This window comes from Vanellus vanellus (genome assembly GCF_965231255.1).
Source record: "Vanellus vanellus genome assembly, chromosome: 23".
Taxonomy (NCBI): domain Eukaryota; kingdom Metazoa; phylum Chordata; class Aves; order Charadriiformes; family Charadriidae; genus Vanellus; species Vanellus vanellus.
In genome coordinates, this window is record NC_138928.1 from 773,778 (window position 1) to 799,607 (window position 25,830).

The 25,830-nt window shown below is 39.3% G+C and overlaps 1 protein-coding gene across 1 annotated transcript in view; it reads left to right on the plus strand.

Moving 5' to 3' along the window:
• KDM5B (lysine demethylase 5B) overlaps positions 1 to 25,830 on the plus strand; it is a 59,021-nt gene that overhangs the window by 13,517 nt on the left and 19,674 nt on the right. Inside the window, exons 3-17 of the mRNA XM_082494619.1 lie at positions 595 to 717; positions 1,599 to 1,769; positions 7,351 to 7,485; positions 11,251 to 11,344; positions 12,983 to 13,086; positions 14,885 to 15,043; positions 15,640 to 15,759; positions 16,268 to 16,426; positions 16,869 to 17,050; positions 19,891 to 20,053; positions 21,053 to 21,172; positions 22,839 to 23,033; positions 23,446 to 23,627; positions 24,272 to 24,396; positions 24,674 to 24,824. Of these exons, the coding sequence (XP_082350745.1) occupies positions 595 to 717; positions 1,599 to 1,769; positions 7,351 to 7,485; positions 11,251 to 11,344; positions 12,983 to 13,086; positions 14,885 to 15,043; positions 15,640 to 15,759; positions 16,268 to 16,426; positions 16,869 to 17,050; positions 19,891 to 20,053; positions 21,053 to 21,172; positions 22,839 to 23,033; positions 23,446 to 23,627; positions 24,272 to 24,396; positions 24,674 to 24,824 (2,183 nt within the window). The remainder of the gene's footprint in view (positions 1 to 594; positions 718 to 1,598; positions 1,770 to 7,350; positions 7,486 to 11,250; positions 11,345 to 12,982; positions 13,087 to 14,884; positions 15,044 to 15,639; positions 15,760 to 16,267; positions 16,427 to 16,868; positions 17,051 to 19,890; positions 20,054 to 21,052; positions 21,173 to 22,838; positions 23,034 to 23,445; positions 23,628 to 24,271; positions 24,397 to 24,673; positions 24,825 to 25,830) is intronic.

The window sequence follows — 25,830 nt, forward strand, 5'->3', positions numbered from 1 at the left end:
TTTACCTTAAGGATAGAAAATGTGTCAAACTTTCAGTTTAAGCTACTACTCTTTAACATAGCAACAGTCCCATTACTTTACAGTGTGAATTGCTGTGCAAACAGATTAGTTGGCTTTCCCTGCCCTGACCGGTTTGTATCCATAATAATGAAACAAATGCAGTTGGGAGTGAAAAGGGATAACAGAAAAACCCTTTTTAAATTACCTTCTTTTTTAATAAGCCATAAATGTTGGTTTATTTTTGGTTTATTACAAATAAACCTAATTATAATAAACTATTACGTTAACTATGAATGTAATAAATGTAATAAATCCTAGCAATGCAGCTAGTTTAGGTAGTTTTTAGCAGTAATAACTCATTGCTTGTCTGTTCTCAGAAAGTACTTTCCTAAATGCAGTAAAAATTAAAAAATTACTTGAGGAAAGATTGGTGCTATCTGTATGGAATTTTTTTTTCTGCATATGACAGGAAGGGAAAAATGCAAAGTTATACTTGCAGAGGGAAAAGCCAGGCAAGCAGCTGAGACTGCAGCATTATAAATGCTGGATACTAAAGCGTATGCGGTTCATTTTTTTGTTGTTATTGTTTTTCAGGCCCAAACTCGTGTAAAGCTGAATTTTCTGGACCAGATTGCAAAGTTTTGGGAGCTTCAAGGATGTACGCTGAAAATTCCACATGTGGAGAGGAAGATCTTGGATTTATTTCAGCTTAACAGAGTAAGACTGTTACGCGGGAGAAATTCTTCCTTAAAAAGATGTTGTGTTATCTCAGTTTTTGGGATTGTATCACAGTTGTTCAAGGGAGATTTAGGGGTATTACTTTGTTTAAGCTTACATAGCTAATGTGACAAAATAGTAGGCAATACAATATCATGGGAGTTTTCATGTGAGCTAGGAGATCAAATTAAATTTTCAGCTCCTCTTTAAAGTTGAACTTGGGTACAAACTAGTCAAGAATAAACTTAAGCTTAACCTAAGGAAGCTTCTAAACAATGACAGCAGCGAGATAAACATTTTTCCATTAAGAATGTGGGAGAAAAAATACGATTACTTTTGGGCTTGTTAAACTTCTGGAGAAGTTTATGTATTCTGATAGCAAGGGATGGGATTTGCTGACCCTGAGGATATGTCCTCTCTGTTTCTTTATGTTTAGCTTAGTTTTTATTTGGTTGATTTTGAGCCCATTTCGTAGTACTTGTTCCAGTGAGAGGAACTGATTGTACTGTGCTAGAAAGTTGCGTTGGAATACAAAGTAGAGGCGTGACAAATTGCAGCCAGACAAATTCTCAAAAGTAGGCTGAATTACTGTTTGGTCATTTAATAAAGGTGCTGACTTGTTTGTAAAGTAATTCAACAAGTTTACACTTCCTGAATAGGTTATATGGTTGTATGTTTTATGTTCCAGTTATAGCTTTTAAACAACTTTAATGTTTTGGTTTGGGTTTTTTTGGTTGTTGTTGGTTGGTTGGGTTTTTCATCTCTGTTTTTCTAGTTTAAAATAGCAATTGTGGTGTCTTTTCTGTTAAACTAGCAGTGCATTCCTTAAATGCTGATAACTTTAGTTTTAAATATATCATCATTTTGTTTTCACTTTTTAGCTAGTTGCAGAAGAAGGAGGATTTGATGTAGTTTGCAAGGAGAGGAAATGGACCAAAATAGCCACTAGGATGGGATTCGCTCCTGGCAAAGCCGTGGGTTCGCACATCCGTGCACATTATGAGCGCATTCTCTATCCTTACAACTTATTCCAGTCTGGAGCGAGCCTATTGGTAAGCTATATTGAACCGAACTGAAGTCCAATTAATTTACAGCCAGTCTGGTTTTTTGTGTCTTTTTGTTTGTTTGTTTTGTTTTTGTTATTTATTTATTTATTTATTTATTGATGGAACACTTCCAAAGATCGCATTTTATGCTATATGGCATGCAGGTGATGAGGTGCGATTTGTGGTGTTGATGCAAGCAATTCAGAAAGCCACAGGCGTACTTTTAATCAAAAGTAAAGTTTTTAGAATTACTCTTCAATGTAACCTCTCAACTGACTGCTTTCAATACTGCCTTTAGTATTTTCTCTCCACAGTTTACAGAAGCCTCATGGTAATGGACATTCAGACTTCCTGTAGTAACGTCTTTAATGCTGTTTTGTCCAATGCAAAATACTACTATATTCACAGGTCATTCCAGGTCCGTCTCTGATACAAGAGTGCTGTGGGTCTGTGTCACTTGCATCTGGAGTGAATGAAGAACTGTGTCAAACCACGGCAGTAACTCACTAAGGGTGTCCAAGTCCAAGAATGCTTCGTGGGCATTGCAGTGTAGTTAACAGTATGGCTTGCCACTTTTTTCAAACTTAAATCTTCATCTTTGCTCCGTAGATTTGGCCATTAAAACAAAATTCAGGGTTGGTTGAGAGTGGAAGCAGTGTAATCTAATGAAGAATGCGGCCTTTCTTTTAGAGCAGTAGTCATTTATCTGGAAAACCAGAATAGGTTGCAGTTCCCAACATCCATTTTTATTTATTTGAAACACTCTTACCATGATGATGAATGTCGACCTTTTTTAGGCAATAAAAGCCCTAATCCTGTTACAAGCATGTATCTGTCTACAGAAATCAACACAAGCCTTTTACATAAAGCTGCTGAAATGAGGGAGGGATTTGACATAAGTCAAGAAAGGTTGGAGTTGAAGGCTTTTTTACTTAGCTAGTGTTGATCACTTTTCAGTGAAGAACAGCTAGATTCTGCACGCCCTTCAGAAAAAATAATTTAACTTGTGTAGGTTTGAGTGTTTTGCAAACAGAGGGTAAGAGCAAAATATAGTCGAATATCAGAATATTTGTGCCAGGGAAACTGCTGTATCAAAAATATTTTGCCTTGCCTCAAATGGATTTAGCATCAAATGGTTTAGCAATGGAAAGCAACACCGCTTTCTGAAGGCATTTCATTGAAAACTTTGCATTTTTATTAGGTCTGAAAACTCTGGATTCTTAGGTTGGTTTCCTTTTTTGAAGCTGGTGTGTTTTGTGACACCTAGCTTTGCTTTCATATTTTTGAGGTGCAATTGCACAGGGAAAGATGTAACTCAAAGTTGTAAACCAGTTAACACAGTACCACACTTCCCTGGAAATGTAGGTTCCCCATGGGAGTGTCTGTCACGCAGTTGATGTTTACATCCGTGGTTTTCTCAGTAGTGGACCCATTTAGAAGAGAAAAGCCTTCTCAAATGAGGTCACGCTTCTTTTTAAATGTAACTTTCCAAGCTCCCTCTTGCAATGGGCTCCTGACATTTATTCCAAACTGATGTGTTTAGTGGATGCAGTTCTGGAAAAGCTGTGTAGGTATGGGTAACTTCATTTTTTAACTCTCCTTTCCCCCCCCACTCCCCCCCCCAAAGCTGTTAAAATATTCCCCTCCCATATGTGGCAGAGATGTATATTTTCAATGAACTGAGAGAATCCACAGAAATGCGTCGGGGTAAGCTCACTTTTCACTCTCAAGGATTTGACTTTTTTTTTTTTTTTTTCCTTCCTGACAATGTTGTCTTCCAACTGAGTTTGTTTTGCAATACTTTTTTTGTAGAAGAATCTCAGATGAGATTCTTTTTGGCTTTCTTCCATGTGTTCTCAGTAAGTGGTGCTTTCCCAGATGCTTCTTGTGTAGGTGCCCATTTTATTGTATGTCTATTCAGTGCTTTACTGGGAGTCTAAGCATCTGTGATTTTTGTTTTTGGAGAAGATGTAGCTATTCGCTTTGACAGCTGTCAGTTTGAGATATGTGGTTCCTTCTTGTGATATTTCAACAAGCCTTTTGAGAGAAACTCTTCATGCAGCCAGGATGATCATCCCTAAAAGTGCTTGCATTCACTGATTTTTTTTTTTTTATTTTTATTTTTATTTTTACTTTTTTAGTTGATTGGACTTGCAATATTCATTGACTTTTTTCTGCAAAAGCTGAAAATATGGATTGATGTAGTTTCCACTAATGACTATGCCATAACTTAAATCTCATCTGGATCTGTGTAGACCATTATTTGTTTATGTGTGGCTTAAATATATGTTAAACTGGCTTCAGGAATTATTTTGACAAGTACCCTAGCTGGAGATATTTCTACATACATAATAAAATAGTGAAAGTATCCGGAGTTGTTCAGAGGCGAACAAATAGCATGTTTTTATTAAAGCTCTTGTTCAGTCAAACGGCAAAAATTTCTTAAATCAGCAAGTTTCTAATACTCAAAGCAGCTCTCCACAGGGGTGTATTTATTTTATTCTTATCTTGAAGCATTGGACTAGGCAGGTTTTAGGTGTTCGTTTACAGAGCAGTTGCCTGTTCGTGTACTGGTTCTTACTGTACTGGTTCTTACTGTACTGGTTCTTACTGTACTGGTTCTTACTGTACTGGTTCTTACTGTACTGGTTCTTACTGTACTGGTTCTTACTGTACTGGTTCTTACTGTACTGGTTCTTACTGTACTGGTTCTTACTGTCTGTTCTTAGCTGTAGTAACCATCGGTGTGATACTGCAGAATCACAGTGTGTGCCTGGAGGGATAAATGTCCCCCTGCATGAATTGAGGTGTCCAGAATCTTCTGTCAATGCATCTTCTGTGATGCTTTCCCCAGGTGTTTGCATGATTTGAAATGCAGCTACAGTTCGGGAGGGTCGAGATGGTCTTGCGGTGTTCTGTTTTTCAGTGAATACAACTGGTTCAGTAATGCTGGGTCTTGTCTCTTTTCCAAACTAAGGCTTTAATGTCCCGAGTGGGACTTGTATGTCCAAAGATTTATATGTGTCTGCCTCTAATAAAGATGTGAGAGAGTTCTCTAGGACCCTTATTGTTACTGGAGAAAAATAAGCACCTCTGGAATGTTTGGTGGTGGTTCTTATTCCCAAGTGGATCCCTAGCAGAGGTATTCTGCAAGTACAGGGAGCCTGGGTGATTACCTTATGTGTAAATTACTATTTCATAAACATCTAAACCTGGAGGACACGAATTGTATCCCTGTATGTTTTTTTTGGTTTTTTTTTCCCATCCTTTGACATCCTGGAGGCCTTGTGAAGGTTCCTGCTGTGTCCTTTGCCTGCCTGCCAGAGGAGCTGCTCCTTAATGGTTTCAGCCGATGGGCTTTTCACTTACTCTCTGCCACCATTAGGAGTTCAGGGATTATATGCGCAACCATCTTCTCAGCATGTAATGAGATCATGATCACAGTATGCAGGATGAGCTTATGGTAAATTATTGATAGAAGCTTAACCTTACCAAAAAGCCTTTGCTGCTTGGGAGAGGAAAGGAGTGAAGAAATGGCAGCTGGTGTCCTTGGCTAAAGACAAAAGACACATGCTTGCAGTTGATCAGGTCAGACTAGGAGTAAAGTAGGTTCATGCCCTAGTTTGAGGAATTCCCATCCTTAAGACAGGACTTAGACTTCTAATTCTTCTAGGTACAGTCGAAAATGTTAATTAACAGCCATTTCATACTACTGCTTAGCTTTTGGGTTACTGAGGCACCGGGAAATGTTTCTGCTTCAATAGTAGTTGAAACCTCGATATTTAGGAAATGTGGTCTGGGCTTTTTTCAGTGAACAGCGCTTTTTTTTTTTTTTTTTTTTTTTTTTTCTTCCTTGGACACTGGAGGCAAGTTATGCTATTTGTTGTTTTTCTCTTTCAAGGTTTCCTGACCCTTTTGTTTAGGAAAAGCTGTTTCTATTTGCCTTCTAGGTATTTGCTTTCAAGGATCATATGTCCTCTGTTACCAGAAGGAGTAGAAGCTTTTTCTTTTTTTTCGTGAAAGATTTGGGTTTCACATGAGGACACAATTCAATGAACCAGATTTTAAAGAAGTCATTAAGTTTGGCAATATTCTGTGTAGCATTAATCTCGTTTGCTTTTCTGTTCTCTCACTTTCATATTTTTCCTACTCACTTGCCTTTTCTCCTTGTCCATTCTCTGGCCTGAGAAATTGTTGATGTTGACTTTCTCCCACTGATGTTAATGTGAAATGCTTCACATTATCTTCTTTCAGCGTGAGCTTTAAGGGAGCATGCTCTTCTGAAGATTTTGCTGTGTGCTCTGTGGCCTCCTAGTTAGTGGGCAGCGTGGGAGCGTCAGCCAGGACTTACTGCTCATGTGCATAAGCTGCAAAGCAGGGTGGTTTTCTGTATGTAATGTTGAAATTTAGTCAGATATATGCTTTCAGAGAATAAGCCTAGAGCTTACAAAGTCTTAAGTTTGAAGTCAGTCCTTAATAAAACAGAAAATCTGGAGGTTTCTTTGAGCAGTGTTGTGTACTGACTGTGGGTAATAGTTAATGATATCCTGCTACCCTTGACTGATACTTCTTTTTTGTTAAATAAATAGTTCTTTCAGCAGGGACTTGGTCTTCTAAAATATGGCTTTTTTTCCTCCTTTTCCATCCGCCTTCTGAGTATCATTTGTTTCTGAAAGTCTGATTTCTGTGCTGTCTACAGAGCATCAGTCCTTACACAGCTGCAGTGGTTTTCTTGCAGTTCCTGTCCTGTTTCTCTCTTGCTGAGAAAATGGTCATGATGGGAACAGATTAGCAGAACTGGGGACATGTGGATCTATCCATTCGTGTGAAATACCTTCTGACAACATAAGACTTTTTCTTACTTTAGGGTTCGTTGTTTACTCATTATAAAGGGTTATATTTTGTCTGCTGTTACTGAATGTTGCGTGGCTTGACAAACTTGGAATTGTCATTAATTAATATTTTTCTTGCCAAAAGTATGCACAGTTTTTGGCAATTAAAAGTGTTTGTTCAGCAACTTGAACTAAAACTGTTCTTGCAGCATCTTCTTCCCTTCTGCCCTTAATTCATGCAGCGGAGTTGGCCTCTCTGAAACATTTAAAGAACATGGCTTTTGCAGTGGTCTTCAGACAAAATTGTATTTCAGTTGACAGGGATGTATGAGGCTGTAACTTACTTTTATATTGCTCTGTATGTTAGCATTATAGTAACGCAACCTGAGGATGCTACGGCAGTTTGCAATATGCTGTTGATACAGTCTCCAAAAGCACCATCTGCTAGAAGAATTGGTATTGGTATTCCCATAGAGAAATGTTCAGTGCTTATAACGTTTAAAGGATCTCTTCAGCTTTGTTTAAGATCCTTTATTACGGTTATTGCCCTCAGTAAAAGGGCAGGACAAAGTGATTTTGTGACTTGTTCAAATAGGTAATGTTATAATTGTCATAAATACTAACTGTTTTATTAACTCAACGCAGCAATTATTAAAGCCCTGTCTACATTCTTTCACATTAGCCAGGAAATTGTTCTACACAGTTTTTATTAGAAGTGGAGGCAGAAATTAAGTAATCAAATTGTGTCTCTTTAGTGCTTGCAGAAACCAGATCTCACCAGTGACACAAAGGACAAGGAATATAAGCCCCACGATATTCCGCAGAGACAGTCTGTTCAGCCATCTGAAACTTGTCCACCGGCTCGTCGAGCAAAACGCTTAAGCACAGAGGTGAGATAATCTGTCTTTATATGGGTAAACGCTTGGTGGTGACCGAGCTGGAAATCGTTAATGCGGTGATAGTTTGCCTAGCCACATGGCACAACGGGTTTTAGCTAAGTTCCAGGACAAATGTTATTTCAATCAGATAGCTAAATGTATATGCACAGTAAACAGCTGTTTAACTGTGTCATTGATAAACATTCCTAAATATCTATAAATGCATAAATTATTTATAATATGGTAAGGATTGTGTGATACTTTAAAAAGTGCGTTGCTGAAGTTTGGAATTCTGAGAGGCCTTTGTACTGAAGCTGTTCCACTTATGCATTAGTTATGAGTGTGTATGCTATAATGTTTTTAGCATGATTACAAATAATATGGGGTGCAGATTAAAGTACAGGTGACAGATAATAGAAATGAAGCTTGTCTTTTGCAGCTTTGATCTCTGTCATTTCCTCAGAGGACAGCCAGTGAACAGTAGTTATACTTTAAACGTGTCGGGAGATTTCTGTTAATCTTTCATGAGTGGAAGCCGGCTGTTAAAGCAAAGAAGGTTTTTGTTACATCAGCATTGTTGTATTTCATTTTTTACTCTGGGTTCTATCAATTTGCAATACTTTCACCATGAAATATAAGGAAAAAAATTGCATAACATTAAGTCAATATGGTTGTGTACAATCAAACAGGATTAATCTTACATGTGCTTAAGAAATAATATTTATTTGGATAAGAATGAAATTTATTTATTATATCTGCATAGAGTTCTCCTGTGAGGACATATTTTAGGAGATAATGGTGCGTCTCCTTTGTTGCTGCAAAACTGTAATAGCGTGACTTCAATCTTCCCATGCTGACATTCCTGTCTTCAGAGAGTTTACTATTTCTTTTGTTTGAGCAGATGAAGAGCAGGGGAGGCTTTTTCCCAGGAGACGGTCTTATTAGTGGTGACATGAGTTAGGAAGGTCATGATTGACTCTTTGTTTATAATCCAGATCTCTATTTAAGTTCGTTTCAGACTCACTATTAACTCCCATTGTTCTAGTCTTTGTCTTTATTACTACCAAGTAGTACAGCTTAGTTGTTGCAAATTCTGTCTATAATTATTCTTAGTTAGTAAGTTACAATTAAGGCTTTCTAAAGCTTTTCCACTCAAACACCCAGTTGCAAGTAAATTTATAATTCTGAGAAAACCTCAGTAGTTTGATCTGAAACTTTCCATTTGAAGTATCTGCCTGTGGTTGAAAGATGCTAGTTCTCACGTATCCTTTAAAGATTAACAGCAGGGCAAATACATACAGCAATTTGCACTGTTTCTCTGACAGTGGTGTCAGGTGACACTGACAAACCAAGAGTGTACTTTTTTTGTCATTTCTGTGCAAACAAACTGCTCCTACTTCGCCAAAATGCAAGGCTACCCTCTCAGCTCTTTCCCTGAGCGCTACTGATATCATGCACCTAATTTTTGTGGAAAGAAAATATTTGATTAAGAATAGAATTGAAACATACAGAGCTAATGCTGAATTAAGCAGCATGGACTGACTCACTTAGCAAAGAGGTGTAGTGTTTTAAGACAATAATTTCCAAAGGTTAAGATTTGTTAACGTGAGCGTTTCTGTTCCGTTTCAGTGCAAAGTCATCTAAGTTGATTAAATCCTGTTTATTCTACATTGAAGCTACAAGTACAGTTGATTTTTGTGCTGACCTGGTTGCAAAGTAGTAAAGTTTGGCTAAATTTGTCTCGACTTTTTGCTCTAATGAGATATACAAGGATTTGTCAGTGTCTTAAATTGTCAAACCTAAGTTCATTCTCATGTTTACCAGTTTGAAATTTGCTGCTTTTCAAAGGCTAACCGTCTACTACAAACCTTTAAAATAGGTGAACTGCAGGAAAGTACTGTAAATTATTCTTACCAGCAAAAAATACAACCTGTGGGGTAAATGTTAGTTTGCAATTTTAAGACATACAGTTTTACCTTGGCCTTTCCTACCTGGTGAGTAAACACTTAAGAGAAAATGTTTATAATTAGAAAGGAAAAGGGCAATGACAGTCATAGGTTGGTTTTGAGACGCAAAGGATTTAGATGCTTGATGTAGAAAAGATAAGTGTAAAAGTCCGGAACAAAGTTGCGGAAATAAAAGTGAGATGAATTGATAAGATAAAAGGCTCAGGCAAAAAAAAAAAAAAAAAGAGCTGCTCTTGTGAAGCTAAATATAGGCTTAAGCACAGAATACGGACTCAACCGGTAGAAGTTAAAGATGCAGAAGATGGGGCATCTGTCACTGCGTTGCTTGAGGATCAGTGCAAGCTGAGCCTGATCCAGTAGTATTAAATATAATGGATGTCATTTTTTTTGCGCGTTTTAAGCAATGGGACCTCTGCCTGATCTCATGGAAACAGTCATTTGGACAAAGGGAACACAAAAAGTAAAGGGGTAATAATGTCAAAACCACCTCTCTAAAAATCCAAAACAAACAAGCCTACAAAAAAATCCCCAAGCAGAATGACAAACTTTGCCCCTTCGAATACCTGAGTCATGCTTTTAGAGCGGGGCCAACAGGTGCCATTATTTGGGGTTCAGGGAGTGGTTGATAGTGGATTGACTTGACTGAGTAGCAAGAGAGTGGTTGCATGACCTCATTTCCTTAAGAAACTGGGCTTAAAAAATACAGTGTTGGAGAAACCCATCTTTACCCTGAGGGATTTGAGAATTGTTCTCCTGCAGTCTCAAAACTTCAGGGAAGAAATGTAGGAATTAAATGGCAAAACGTTATTCTGTGTTGAAAGCTGCATGATACGCCGACTGAGTTCCCTGCTTAGAAGACCAGAGTATGTTCTGCTTCTCAAGAGTAAAAGAAAATCTATGAAAGCCCAAAGTTCGTTACTCCTTTGCTTCTTATCAAGTTCCACTGAAATCAAACTGAAAACACAGTATCGTTATTGGCATCGGCTTTTTGTAGGATTTCCTTTCAAATCTCTCCAGGTTGTTCCATGTGTTAGTTCTCTCTGAACTCTTTTTTTAAAAAATTGAATAGAAGTATTTCAGAAATTCAGGTTGCCTTTTTAGATTTATTCATTTGCAAGTATAAAATAGTTCTTTGAGTTAAATGAAGTCCTCAAAGTCTTTCTCTGACTTCCCTCTACCTCGCTTTTTCCTAGAACAAGTCAGGTTACAAGTTTTAAGACCTCCATTGTACCTTAATGCAGTGTTTTATGTCTCACATCAGGTTGTTCTCTGAACCTTTGCAGTGTGCTCTTGGCATTTATCAGAGTGGATTAAGGATTGTGTGCAGAAATATTTTTTTCTTTTTTAATTAGGAAGTCAAAATTGTCTTTTTTTTTTTTTTTCCCCTGCTCCTTTTCTCAGCTCTTGCAGGTATTGAAATGTATATTTCAAACCTTGCAAGGTCTGTTGCCAAAGTTACTCAACTGCAGAGACTTGCAGAGAATTATTTAGATGTTAATAGGCACTCTCTTGTTAGGACGCTGCGTGTTGGACATCAGCCTTTTCCCTTCTTCGGAGCCAGAGCAGCTCTGAGGGGCGGGAGGAGTTGAGGGCAGGTTGGGTCTCTCCGGTGCACAGCCTTTCCTGCAGCCTTGTGTGCCGTGGCCGTGCCGTGGCCAGCTGTATGTTCCGGAATCGCTGGTCGGTACTTGGGCAAGCAGCCGTGAACTTAGATGACAGTGAGAGTTTTCCCAAACACAAGCGTAAAACCAAAGTGTGCCATCTAAGCACATTGCTGATTTTTTTTTTTCCCCTTTTTTTCTTTTTTAAGGCAACCAATATTAAAACTGAATCTGACGCTCCAGAAGCCAGAACTCATAATTTGAGACGTCGAATGGGATGTGCACCTCCCAAGTGTGAAAATGGTGAGTAGCAAGTGGGGAGCAAAACAAAATGTGAATGCAATTTCTGTTACTTTGTACAAACGCATTTTAAGACCAGAGTTAAATTCAGCAGTTGGAACAATTCAAAGTATTTAAAAAACAAACAAACGAACTTCTGTTAACTTCATTTTTAAATTGGAATTTATTGTAGAAGTTCTTTTATGGCTTTGAAATCTTTCTGTTGGTTTTGTAAGTGGTTGAGTTTGAGAAGATATTTGGAGTTGGAAAAAAAAAATCTACTTGTTTAAACTCCAGTGTTCCTTATGGAGCAATCACAAATGAGATTTGAGCTGTATTTCGATTTTGTATTTGAAATAGCTAGCATCAATCCACTAGCTTTAAATAGAGGAACCTCATTTAAGAATGTATCGGATTTCAGGCAAGAATTTGAATTTTGAAATCAGGAAATGAAATTCATGAAGGCAAAAGCTAGTAAGTTGTGAACTTAATGACGCAGTTCCCATAATATGATTTTTTAATTGCTTTTGTCACTAGTCCCAAGTCTGTTATCGGTCCTTAAAGAATAACAATTTCAGACTGAGAAGAAATGTTTAATGCCATCAAGCAGAAGAATAAGCTTGTTAACAAATAATTTTTGGAGGAACCATTTGCAGCTACTTATTAATTGAAATTAACTAAGCAGTTTGTCAGTGTCCTTTGTTCATTCAAAATCTGGTTGTTTTTTTTTTTTTTTTTTTTTTCCCCAAGAACATATTTAGATTGTGGTCTTATTTAGTTTGATAATTTTTTTCTTTAAGGAGTGTCTCTAGGCATTAACCTCTTTTCTTTTTTTGTCCTTGAAGAGTAGAAGGAAAAAGCTCTAGAGAGTTTTTTAATGCTTAAATTTCTGATAGATGCAGACATTCTTCTCTTCAATATCTTTGTTCGCTCTTGGAGTCCAAGAAATGCTTCAGATTGTCTCATGAGTAAAGGTCACTAGTTCACCTGTAATTTTAGCCAAGAACTTCATTGCCCCCTTGTCTTCAGCACCAGAGCCCTGAGATTCTTCACACTCCGTTGTATGCGTTTGGGTGTGTGGCTTTTTTTTAATGATGTCGGAAATGAAGATTTGAGTAGAGGCGTGCCCAAATTAGGTAGGAGTGTAAGAATGTAGAGGAACTGCTTCTCTGTCGGGCCACTTCTGCTGCGCGTTCATCTTTGGTGATACATTTTTGTGGAAGCTACCGCTGTGAGAGACTGAAGTGTGAAGGTCATTGCAGGAAGCTGTAGTGTTGTTTCCTGTCTCCCTGGGACGTGCTGCTGTAAAATTGATGAAGTAATTCAATCACATTTGTTAACACCACGTGGAAACAAAATCTTAGCTTATGAAGATACTCGTAATTTAATTTCAGTGGGATTTAAAATACCCACTCAAAAAATGTGGGCTGTGATAGTCATTGCTAGCTCGTGATGTCTAATCATAGCGGCTTCTGTAGGCATTGCAGGTGTTCCGATCTTGCCTTAACTAAAACAAGTGTGTCTATGGGATAACAAGTAGCTCAACAAATCGCTTGGAGCGACGCAGTCTAACAAGTAATAACAGATAAAATAAATAATAAAAAGTAATGCTAAACATCAAAATATTTTGTAATAACCTCATTTTTTGTTCTGTTGTGCCAGAAAAGGAAATGCATAGCACAGTGAAACTTCCTGAGAAGAGAGAACATGTTGGGGAGCCAGAGAAAGACAAATCCAAAGTCCGATCTAAAAAACCCACTAATGCTGTGAGTACACCCTGCCTTCCTGCTGCTTCATATTGATTGTAGGTGTTTCTGGGATTCTCATGGGTGCGTAGTGAAATCTCACAGCATTCGTGGCACACTAAGGACTCTTACGTATTCTTCATGTAACCCTGTGATCGACACAAAGCAGTATCTGTGCCTGCTGGAATATACATACTCCTAAAGCTTCGTGCTGTTACAAAGCTGAAAATAACAGGATAGTTAAATTTCACTGTCTATAACTAAGGTAACTTCTTTTCTGCCTCCAAGGTACAGTCTCCAAATAAGTGTTTTGAAAGAAGAATCCAAATAGAAGCAGTTATTCTGTGAGCTGATCTCTCTCCCCATTGCTCCTTAACTTTGAGGGAGCTTCATGCGAGCTTTGGCACACAGCTCTCCAGCAGATTTGCTGCTTATTCCACAATTTCAGCACCAGCTTGGAAGCTTTGTTCAAATGCTTCTTGAAAGACCAACCCTGTTCCTGCTCCAGCAGGACCCACCCCCTCCCCCCCCCCTTAAAAAAAAACTCAAACTGTATCACTTTTGAGAAGTTGATACTGAGATTCTTTCTGTCCATTCCACTGCTCAGGTCCTTCCTAAAACCAAACATATTCTTTGTTTAATCCACACCCATAGCTAGATACCTGAGAATGAAATGTGCAAATACTAGAAGCGTGACACCTCCACCCTCAAACAAAAGAATCTTGTGGTGAGGAGCAGGAGATGCGGCTGCTTTTTTTAACAACACAAGAAAACAGGGTCTGCTTGTCCTCACAGCTCTGTTCTGTATTTGAGAAGAGCCTGCCAGTCTGTTGCTATTGAAGTGGAGTGTAGGACAGGCAGCAGACAACCCTTTCCACATTTGGAGTGCCGGCACCTTCTCCTTGGGGCTCAGTAGCTGCTGTGTGAAACCTCCATCAGAGGTCTTTAACAGCTGCCCCCCTGCCAGAGCACATAGCTCTGCTGGGAAGCCGGTGCCTTTCCAAATTAAAATGAAGGTCTTGGCCAGTATCTCTGGGGCAAAAGAGGAACGCTCCCATAAAAACTCCCTTATAGCCACTTCCAGCACCTTAAAGGGGACCTACAGGAAAGCGGGGGAGGCACTCTTTGTCGGGTAGTGTCGATATGACGAGGGGTGATGCTTTTAAACTGGAAGAGGGCAGATTTAGATTAGATATTAGGAGGAAATTCTTTACTCTTGAGTGTGGTGAGCCCCTGGCGCAGGGTGCCCCGAGAAGCTGTGGCTGCCCCATCCCTGGAGGTGTTCAAGGCCAGGTTGGACGGGGCTCTGAGCAACCTGGGCTGGGGGGGGTGTCCCTGCCCAGGGCAGGGGGGTGGAACGAGATGACCTTTAAGGACCCATCCAACCCAAACCTTCTATGATCAAGAGGAACCTCTTTCTCTCTTCTGAGATTCCAAACAGTTGGTGTCAGAGGAGGATCTGTGCACACAGGCTGCATGTGAGAGCAGTGAGAAAAAGGGTTATTGAGCCACCAGCGGGTGTTACGTTATACCCACCAAGTACACAGCACTGCTGATGTAAACTGTCCTGGCCACTGAATCAGGTCTTCTGTCACTTGGAAAAAAATGCGTGGAAGGGCTTGCAACTCTTGTTGTCCTTCCTTAAATTACTGAGGGGGGATTATTTAAACTTTTACATAAATATTTCGTATTTGCTTGTCTCATTTCCATTTCAGAGATAAAGTAAAAATAAGTTTTGGCAAGTGTGACAGATGACTGAATTACCAAACTGCTTACCTTAAGTGCTCAAATTCCCACTCTGGCGATTTTTTTGTTGCAGGTGGATTTGTATGTGTGTCTCTTATGTGGCAGTGGTAACGATGAGGACCGTCTCCTGTTGTGTGATGGCTGTGATGACAGTTACCACACTTTCTGTTTAATTCCGCCCCTTCATGATGTTCCCAAAGGGGACTGGAGGTGCCCCCAATGTTTGGCTCAGGTAATCCGACAAACCGTAAAAGTTAGAATGGAGGTTATTTTTTATTTTGTTTTTTGTTGTTGTTTTTTTTTTTTTTTAACTTGATCCTAGGGGTTGAAAATGCAATTTGTTATTACTTAAGGTTGTGCAAACAAGTTGAGGGTGAAACTAAAATGAATACTGGGCATACTTCAAATTGGAAAGCTATCACTTAATATTTTGGAGCCAAAAATTGATGTGCCTTTAAAGAATAAATACATTGGATTTTAATTGGAGTCTTTCCTCTGTATTTAAAATTTGAGTTTCACTGGGTGCTTCAGTGTGGAGATCTATGGGTCTCTTTTTTATTTTTTTTTTGCTTAGCTCTGCTAGAGGGAGGAGAAATTAGCCATATTAATTAATGTTTATGTAGATTTATAAATAAATAAATATTGTGATCTGGTGAGTTAAGCAGAGTAGTTTCTTCTTCTGATTTTGTGCAACATGGGACAGACCTCATTTTGGTCTGGTGTCCTACCTTCTTACCCGTCAGATGCTGTAATAGCCCATCTGTGTAAAATCTGAGCACCGGTTGTCTTATTAATACATTATAGAAGTAATTATCTCTTCAATTGCAGGAGTGTAATAAGCCTCAAGAAGCATTTGGTTTTGAACAAGCAGCAAGAGACTATACACTTCGCACGTTTGGAGAAATGGCAGATGCATTCAAGTCAGACTATTTTAACATGCCAGTACATGTATGTTCGTGTATTCATCCTGATGCCATAATGTTGATTTCATTTTTTTGTGCTTAATTAAAATATGTAACTTTTGAGGGGGGATGGGAATTCTGGTTTTGAACGGGATGAAATCCCAAATCAGAGGTTCTCATTTATGTCAGTGATGAATCCTTGTTCTTGCTGGTGTCATGGTTTTTTGTTCTGCTGCCTTCTTGGGTTTTTTTTGGGTTTTGTGTTTTTTTTTTTTTTTTTTTTTTTCCACTTTTGAAGAAGTGTCTGTAAGGAAGAGAATACTCTCTAACTGTCACCCATTCTTGAGAGAACAAAGCAGCAGCATGTCCTGGGTGGAACCACATTTCTGCTGCTTTTTTTTTTTTTTTTTTTTTTTTTTTCCTCTTGTTGAAATGGTTTTGAAAGGGGGAAATGTTTCAAGCTGATGGAGGTTCCTCCCTGAGGTAGCTTTCATGCACATGCTTTTTATGTACTGATTCCTCAGTATAAACTCCTTGTTTTTCTTCTCACCTAGATGGTCCCCACTGAGCTGGTTGAAAAAGAATTCTGGAGACTTGTTAGTACCATTGAAGAGGATGTGACAGTAGAATATGGAGCTGATATTGCTTCAAAGGAATTTGGCAGTGGCTTCCCAGTTAGGGGTGGGAAATTTAAAGTTAGACCAGAAGAAGAGGTAGGTCTTTGTTAGTTCACTGTGTATGTTTGTATTGCAGTTCTTCTTTAAATAAGTCTCTGGTTCAAAGCATAATAATGGAATGGGGTTGCAAAGTGGTTTTTTGGTGTATTGGGCACAGTAGTTGAAGAAGAGAGTTACATCAGAGTTTTGAATAAATAAAATTTACTGTGATCGGGCATTAAAAGCCACAGGTTTATTCTAGAAGTTAATAAATAACTTCCAAAATAAAAAAAAAGTCTCATTTTAACAAAGCATGTCATACAAGGTTTGTGAAAGGAGCACAGAAAATGGCAGTTTTGTTCTTTGATTCATTGCCCCATTTCTTACGGTTTTCAGTTGGGAAGGATGCTTTTCTTCTGTTTCTCTTTTGGCAGTTTTACCTTCTTGGGTTTTTTACTTCTTGTTGTGTAAACCTGTGACTGTTCTGTTCAATTTTCAGGAATACCTTGATAGTGGCTGGAATTTAAACAACATGCCTGTGATGGAGCAGTCTGTTCTTGCTCACATCACTGCAGACATATGTGGAATGAAATTACCCTGGCTCTACGTAGGAATGTGCTTTTCTTCATTTTGTTGGCATATAGAAGACCACTGGAGCTATTCGATTAACTATCTGCATTGGTGAGTTTGAGGAATAAACTCAGCCTGAGAAGCAATCTCCCTTTTATTCCCCGTTCCCCTTTTTAATTAGAAGATGAAAACCAGATCCATAGACTTCAGGCCAGAATAACTTGCAATCCTGTAGCAGCAGGGTTAAATTTCACACAGTGTGATTCCTGCATTGATCTGCTTTTGTGCAAGAGGTCATATTTTGGAAAGAGACATCCATTCCCAGTTTTAAAAAATCCATGAGAGATGCAGCAGATACTCCATCAAATGTTTTATTATGCTCAATGTCAAAGTAAAATCCATGCAAGTTTTTTTTTAAAAATCATCTAGCTTCAACTAACAATGGTAGGATCCTGCATATTTTTTTGTCTGTTAGATAGGTCATTCTGTCATAAATCTTCTCATCAAGCAAACACTTGTCAACTGTAATCAGGACAGATCTTTGCCACGTCTTTGATATTCTATGCAGATCGAACTTCTTAAACTTCCCACCTTACAGCAGCTTTTCAGGAGGTTGAATTGTTCTTGTCACTCTTCCTGAAGCCTGTCAATCTCTTTCCCTTTCGTTGTTCACGTAAGTATTCCAGCAAAATGGTAAAACCGCATCCCAGCTACTATTCAGTAGGTTGTCTTTTTGGATGGTTTTCAATTGCTGCTCCTTGAAATAGCTGCTGCTGTAGTCAGTGACTTAATTCAGTTTCTTTCTTAGTACTTGACATTATTAAAACAAATGTTTGAGTGGGTCTAAATGCATGGTCAGGATTACATTGTAAAAATGATCTTCCTTGTCATTTGTTGCTTTGTTTTTGTCTGGGTCTTCAGTCACGCTGAAAACTGGGAAGGAGAGGAGGTTTTTTTGTTTGGGGTAGAAACTTCACTTTTTCTAGGATATCTTCCCTCAGTGTTGCTAGAGTGGCATTGTGTCCTCCATAATTTGCCCCCAATTGCATTAGTGTTTGCAATCAAGGACAGAAAGATGTGTAAGTGCATACACGTGTATGTATATGTGCATGCACGTTCACAGGCGCACGTGGAAGTTGCCCTATTTGCTTTTAATTTATTTCTCTTCCAGCAGGAAAGTAATTGACATCTTGTTGTTTCATTTGCTGATATTCTTCTATATTTCCCTTCCTCAGGTTTAAGTCTGGGTGTTTTAGCCTATTTGAGAGCAATGTGTAGTTGAGGTTAATACTGTTCTTGGCCAGAGGAATCAATCTTAACAACCTGCCACTGAAGAGACAATGCTCCAAACTCTGAGAAGACTTCAGAAGGCAGGACTCATTCTTGTGAAATACTAGGGTTGGCATGTCCATCCTCAGTGTTCCCTTGTGCCTTGAAGGAGCTTGTATCCTGGTACAGTATTCTGAGCAGATAGTCCCAAATGAACAGCAGCAGTCCTTTCATAGGGTTGAAGGCAATAGACTCCAAATCCTGTGTTAGTTCTTGAAATGGTAAAAGGAAAAAAAAACAAAACACCAAATCTTTGCTTCTGAAGATGTTTGCGAATAAATAAGTTGTCCCTCCTGGTCAGAGGAAGAATTACCATCGTTGATGCTAGTACTGCTAAAGGCAGGAATGTGGAGCTGTCGGGTAGCAGTGCAGAAAGAACTGTCACGTTCATCCATTCTGCGGCTTGCTGCCTTCATAAGGCTGACACCTTAACACATCCATTAGAGTTCTGTCTTTCTCTCTTACTGTTCTCCTGAAGTCCAGAGACCCCTGGTACCACTATCCTGGTCCAAGTTTTAGCATAGTTCGTAACTGCTGTCATCCATTCCTTGGCACTGACAGGTATAAAGGAGCAGAATTCTTGACTAACCCAGTATTGTGTCAGGACACAGGACAGTTTTTAGTTGCACCTGTGGGTGGTCTTCATGAATTCATAGAATTGTTCTATGATGACGACCAGGTCCAAGGCTGCATAGTCATTTAACACTGCATAGTGACAATTCTACTTGTGCTTCTCCTTGCGATACCAATGTGACTGCCCTTCCTCGGTCCCTCCTGCTAACTGTCCTTGTCACCATGACAGAGGTGCTGTTTGAGCACAGGAGTAAGCTCCTAGGTGTGAGGGATATGCTTCTGGATACATGCTTCACTCTTTTCTTCTGGAATCCTCCAAACTGCTCTGTGATTTATGGAAAATAAGATCGCTGTTGGGTCAGCTTTATGCTGTCAGCTATTCAGGAGTCTTGGGAGAAGGTGATTTGTCTGTTATCATCTTTTCTAAATACCTTTCCTAACATTGTTTTTTATAAGGGATTGCAATGCATTTTCATCTTTGTACTGCAATGAGCCAGCTTCATTGTAAACCTGGAACAGTATCTACTGGAACACATCTGCATAACCTTAATTTTCTGAACTGGCTTGCATTGGGTTAAGCTGTTGCTAAAAGTTCTTTGTTCCTACTCTAGACATGGATTATTTTTTTTTCTTGATGTTTTTTTGTGTAATTTGGAAGCTTAATCCCTAGCTGCTATTTATGGCAATTATGCACAAGACAGAAAGAACTGGCTTTGGTTGTTAGATCCAAGAGGGAGTTTATGTTCATGGTAAAAGACAAACAGCTTATGTGTTGAAGTTATTCTGAAATCAACAGAACTTCACTGAGGGCTTCTTCAGTCTTTTTTTCCCCCAAGTTTACTTTAAGTAGGTGCTCAGAAATGAAGCAGTTAAAAACTTAGGCCTGGAGGAGGGACCTGTGTAAAATGTGAAGATTCAGGAAGGTACATAATCTTTGCGTTCCTTCCTGGTGGTATACCCTTCTTTTGACATGGTGTGTATTAAAGCAGAATAGTGAAAATGTAACTTAAAAGATTGCTTATATTTAACTTTTTTTAATAATCTTGCAGGGGGGAGCCTAAAACGTGGTATGGAGCCCCAGGGTATGCAGCTGAACAGCTGGAGGATGTAATGAAGAAGCTTGCTCCAGAGCTATTTGAATCTCAGCCAGATCTCTTGCACCAACTTGTCACCATAATGAACCCGAATACTTTGATGGCCCACGGAGTGCCTGTATGTTGTTGGACTCCTGTGCTACTCCCCCAAACCCAACCCTCTTTCATTTGTGCTGATGATTGAAGCCACTTTTATTACAGAGATGGTGTGGTAGTTTCCATGTGTGTTGTATCTTCCTTGTCTAGTCTAATGTGCCAGTATGAACAGATGGGCAATGGAACCATCGCTTTTGGAATTGCTTGGCAAACTCTTCTCTGGACATCCACCTTAGTGTATTTCTATTTCTGTCTTTCAGCTAGAAAGTTTAGTCTTGACCTTTGAAACAATGGCAGGAGCTCTTTGTATGTCTGTCTAACCAGACACAATTTTTACTGGCATAGAGTTTCTGGCAAGCGACCAAACCCCATTCTTCCTTTATTTGTCATCCACATCCTCTTAGTTTTCCTGGATTCTTAGGTATTTCAAAACATTTTTCATCTGTTTCCATCGTATTCCATACTAGATTATTAATGGGAATTATGTCCCTTTACAATTTAATTAGCTTTTGACTAGCTGACCTTGGGGCTTAAAGGAAAATCTGGAAAAAGTGGCAAAATATGTGGTGCATATTTTGCACAACATCTACTATGCTGTGAGAGACTCCAAAATTGAAGGATGCAGGAAGACCTGCCTGCTTTTGTGCTGATTGTATAGCACTGAAAGTATTAGATTTACAGCAGTATGAACTTTTGAGTTGGTTCCAAATTTCTCTTCCCCTTCCGCTGCACACTGAAGAGAGCCTTGCCTGTGCTTTACCTGCGTAACTGCACAGAGCTAGCACAGTGCGAAAGGCACAGACAGCTGACTTAAAACGGCTGAGAGTGCGGGTATGGAACCCCTTTGCTTTCTGGCGTTTTATATGACAAGTTACTAAATGCCCATTGTAATTCTTGGGCTTATGTTTTAAAACTATCCAAAGTCGTCATAGAAGTTACTAGGAATTGGAAATCCATATTCTCTTCAGAGCCTCCAGTTCTGTTTAGGTTTGACCTAATGCTTGTCTGTCTCTTCTCCTAGGTTTATCGAACCAATCAGTGTGCTGGAGAGTTTGTGATCACCTTTCCCAGAGCTTATCACAGTGGCTTCAATCAGGGTTTCAATTTTGCTGAAGCTGTGAACTTCTGCACAGTTGATTGGGTATGTTCCAAAACCAGATCTTCATTAAGTACGCAGTTCCAAAGTAGTTCCTAGCTGATGTACAGCTCTAACTTACGGCTCATGCACAACTCGGAAGGAGCCTGTTGCTGGAAGCAGAATGTTTTTCTTTCATGTAGTGAATTTGATTCCTGAGGTTCAGTTTGAAATTGTACATTAGGGCTGATGTATCACTTAGAGCAGGAGGTAAGCAAGGTCCTGTGCATGCCTAAACATGAGAAGCACCAGTGCTGCCAGAATCTACTCCTTTTGTGTCCTGCAATTCCATTCAAATTGTCAAGAGCTGGGATGAAATTCTTCTGGGAGGGAATTCTCTAGGAGGTGCTTTCTACAGCTGAAAAACAAAGCCAGCGTGGACTTTTCTACTTCTGTGATTTAATTGGATGATGCATTTAACACACATTAAGAAGAGTTAAAGAGTTTGATGGTCCTGTTGGGGGAAAAAGTAATAAGGCGAATTGCATCTGACATGAGTACATCCTCTTGGATAGCAGAGGTGCTGTAGGTTTTTAGGGAAGAATACCTTAATGACAAGGAAACAAAAGGTTTTAGTATTGAAAACGGAAGGTTTACAGACCACTACTTTATTCCCAGTAAGCTTTGCTCAGCTAATTTGAAACAACAGAGATAGGCACACATTACAATTATTAGGTCATAGTAATTTATTAAGGTTTTTGTCTTTTTTTAAAATAAAAACAGATGGAGGATAGTTGCTCCAAAGTTACAAGTAATCATTCCTCCTTCCCATCGGATTTCTCAGACACAGAGTGTTCCCTAATCTCAGAAAGATCCTTTGAAGCTACTGATATTTCAGATTACTTCACTGCTGATTTTTTTCCCCTCCAAAAAGGTCTTAGTTGTAAATGTAGTCCATCTAAAAATGTCGATAGATTTAAAAAAACATCATTTAGAAGTAGGAGATGACTGAAATTGGAAGAACACTTTCTGCATTGTGAGTGTGTTTGCATATTGGTTGGTTTGGGTTTGTTTTTCCTCTTGTCCTTCCTTGAGTTTCATACCAGCATCTAACATTGCTATCCGCCTGGCCAGGGAGAGCCTTAAAGTAAAGCTATGAGTAACCTGCCCAGCTCAGAACGAATTCTTTACTCTGCCTGGGGTTAGTTAGGGACTTTAAAGGTTCATGGAGTCAGCACCTTCTCATGCTGCAGCGCAGTTCGTGTCCTACGTAAACCAGCCATATCGTTTGAGAAACAGGTCCAGCGTGCCCTGCCGCCTGCCTGTGATGGGGCATCCATTGAGTGGTAAGAGCAGGGCATGTGTATGTACTCTTCCCTTGACGCTTCCCCAGCCTCTGGGTATTTTTAGCTTGGGTTTTCCTGAGCCTACTGTGGTTTAGTGATTTCATTACCCCTAATTATTGGTCTCTTCCCGATAGCGCATTGCCCCCAAGAACCCAGCTAAACAACTTGCATCCACAGCGTCCGCTGTAAGAGAGTTACAAGCAGTCCTGGTTGACAAGAACTCAGGGTCTTGATTTCTCTAGTTTTACATTCTGAATTATGAATATTGTTGCTAGAAGGACTTGTCTTGGCCTTTTATGCAGATAGTTTTTGGTTAGTACCATAAAAAGTATCTTAATGTAATTTTCAAAATAAACTCCTCATTTATTTAATGTTTTTCAATGCAGCTACCATTGGGTCGCCAATGTGTGGAACATTACCGTCTGCTAAACCGTTACTGTGTGTTTTCTCATGATGAGATGATCTGCAAAATGGCTTCTAAAGCAGATGATCTTGATGTTGTGGTAGCATCTACGGTTCAGAAAGACATGGCTATTATGATTGAAGATGAGAAGAGGTTGCGTGAGAAGGTTGATAAACTGGTGAGTTGTAGGAAATAATATTATAGTGAGTGAAAGAACAGTTGAAACACCGGTGAAAAAACACGCTGGGACTTGTACTGTGTTGTCAACAGCTTAGAGCTACATGGTACCTTCCTGAGTAGCATTGTTGATTTCAGAGGACCACTTGGGTGAAGAATCATTTATCATTCATCTTGTTTTAGTATCTGCCCTTTAATATTGTTCAGAATGTCTCTTTTAAAGAAATATTTGTTCTTTCAGTAATTTAATCAGAATGGCAGATTTTTCGTTAACCAAGATTTCTGTCTATCTGGTTTTAACATATTATTTCTAAACTTCATTATTCTTTTGATAAATTTAGCTTCTGATGTTTTAGCTTGGAATAATCACCTCTTCGTTAGTCTTTGAAGTGATGTAACATGTTCTTTTGCAGGGAGTGACTGACTCGGAGAGAGTGAATTTTGAGCTGTTTCCTGATGATGAGCGGCAGTGCTTGAAGTGTAAAACCACCTGCTTCATGTCTGCTGTTTACTGTCCATGTAAACCTGGGTTGTTGGTGTGCTTGTACCATGTCGAGGATCTCTGTTCCTGTCCCACCTACAAATATAAACTGGGGTAAGCTTTAGATAACAAAAAATACTGTGTTCTGGACATACTTACTGTTACGTGCAGATACCGCGGTTTGATAATCTCGTGCCCACTCTGTTTTGTCAATGGTGCTAGTCCCGGTATTCTGTTGCTCTCAGTCCTTTGCAAATATAGTGCCCCCAAAACAAAGTGCCTTTTTTGTGCTCGTGTACAAAGACTCTTTCTTTTCAGCATTCAGCTCTTCTTGCTCTGTAATGGCAAAAATTGCTGGATAAGTTAGTTTCCTTCTTTATTTATAGCAACAAAGTCATCATCCCTTACATCCAGTCCTTGCCCAGTAATATTTTTTTGCTTTTGTTAGCTTTCCTTCCTGTTGTCGTCTTTCCTTTCCTGTTGTTTGTTACATCTTTGTCCTACGTGAATGTAGCTTGTCCTAAGACAATTTCCCAATTGCTTCAATTGCAATGTGGAAATTACTTTTTGAAGCAACTGCAACGTTGAAATTGTCTTAGGAGGAATATGGTGTGATTGCAGGTCTTAATTCTATAACCCTGCTGAGTAGTAGATCATTTCTGTGTCATATGGACCAACACATCTTGATGTCCCTCCCTTCCACCCTCCTGCTCCCCCCTAGTTTTTACTGAAGAGTTTGAATTCTGTGCTACTTGTAGGTACCGCTATACCCTGGAGGAGCTCTATCCAATGATGAACGCGTTAAAGATGCGTGCGGAATCATACAACGAATGGGCTTCCAATGTTAATGAAGCTCTGGAGGCAAAAATTAACAATAAAAAAAGTATGTATCTTACCTTTTGTCTGCGACGCATAATTTTAAATGGCTAATTTTTCAGGTTTTAGTTCCTGAACCTTAGCAACTTTTTTATTTTTGTATTTTAGCCATTATAGTCCTAAAAATTATGCTGTCTCTGTGTGATTAGATCGTAAATAACTTTGACATAAAATATAACTGAAGTTGAAATAGAAATATATTTAATGTGTTGTGTTATTCAGCCGTACAGTTTAAAATCCATCACAAGGGGGGACTTTTGTTAACTTGGTATCTTTCCCAAAAGGTCTCATCAGTTTTAAGGCTTTGATAGAAGAATCAGAAATGAAAAAGTTTCCAGACAATGATCTACTGCGACACCTCAGACTGGTTACGCAGGATGCAGACAAATGTGCCTCGGTTGCACAGCAGCTTCTTAATGGCAAAAGGCAAACCAGGTAAATGTTACTGTATGTGTTCGCAACAAAATTGAGCGGCTGAAGATAGATGTCAGTGCCAAGTGATAGATGCCAGTGTTCTGTAAGACTTAAAACTGAAAGCAATCTTTTTGTCTTCCCAAGAGAGCTGTCTTTTTACAGGGAGATTCACCTTTACTGCATGTAGTAAGTTAAACATCCTGAGTTTTCAATCTCTTCTTCCTCTGTGTTTGACAGTTGAGCAGTAAATTCATTCTAATGTTCACCAAAAGGAAAAATTGGTGTGGTATTTCGAGACAAAGCAACACCCAACAAGATACGGTCCACTTGTCTTTGTGCCATGGGGACTGAAAATCTGTCAGTGGTGCATATGTCAGTATATTTGCTACACTTTATGCCTGTGGAAGAATAAAGTGTCTTAACTTCCTGAGCTGATGATGATGGGAATACTGTACGAGATCTTTGAGAAATACTTGCTCTTTCTTTGGCAGCACTTACGTTAAATCTTTTAGACAGGGTATTTGCGTGAGGAATTTGAAGATGGGACAGTGTGTGGGTAATCCATTCTTTGTGAACTGGATGTGTGGCTGCCTGGTCCTGCTAGCACTTTCCATGTCTGAAATGAGTTGAAAGGAGTCAGAAGATCCAGAAGGACAAGGCCAGGTCTCCTCATTGCCTCAGTTGGTGACTGTATCGATGTACTAGCCTTTCTCTTGGGGATCACAAATTGCCATCGTCTGTTGCAGATTCTCCACCCAGACTTACAATGGCTGTACCTAGTCTCGTGGGGTGATTAGGTTTCTGAGGAAATCTTGGGTTTATATACGTGGAGTATTGCTCAAGTCCAACAATCTTTATAGCATGAAGTACTTCAGGAAAAACGGTTTCTCTCTTTTCCCATCTGGACAACTTTGACCTGTTTCTGCTGCTTTGAACAACATGGTCTTTGTCAGAGCAGTTGCCCTTTGTGCTGCTCTAACTGCACGTGTGGGGGTTCTGCATGTTGCCTGCCTCAGCAGGTATCCTG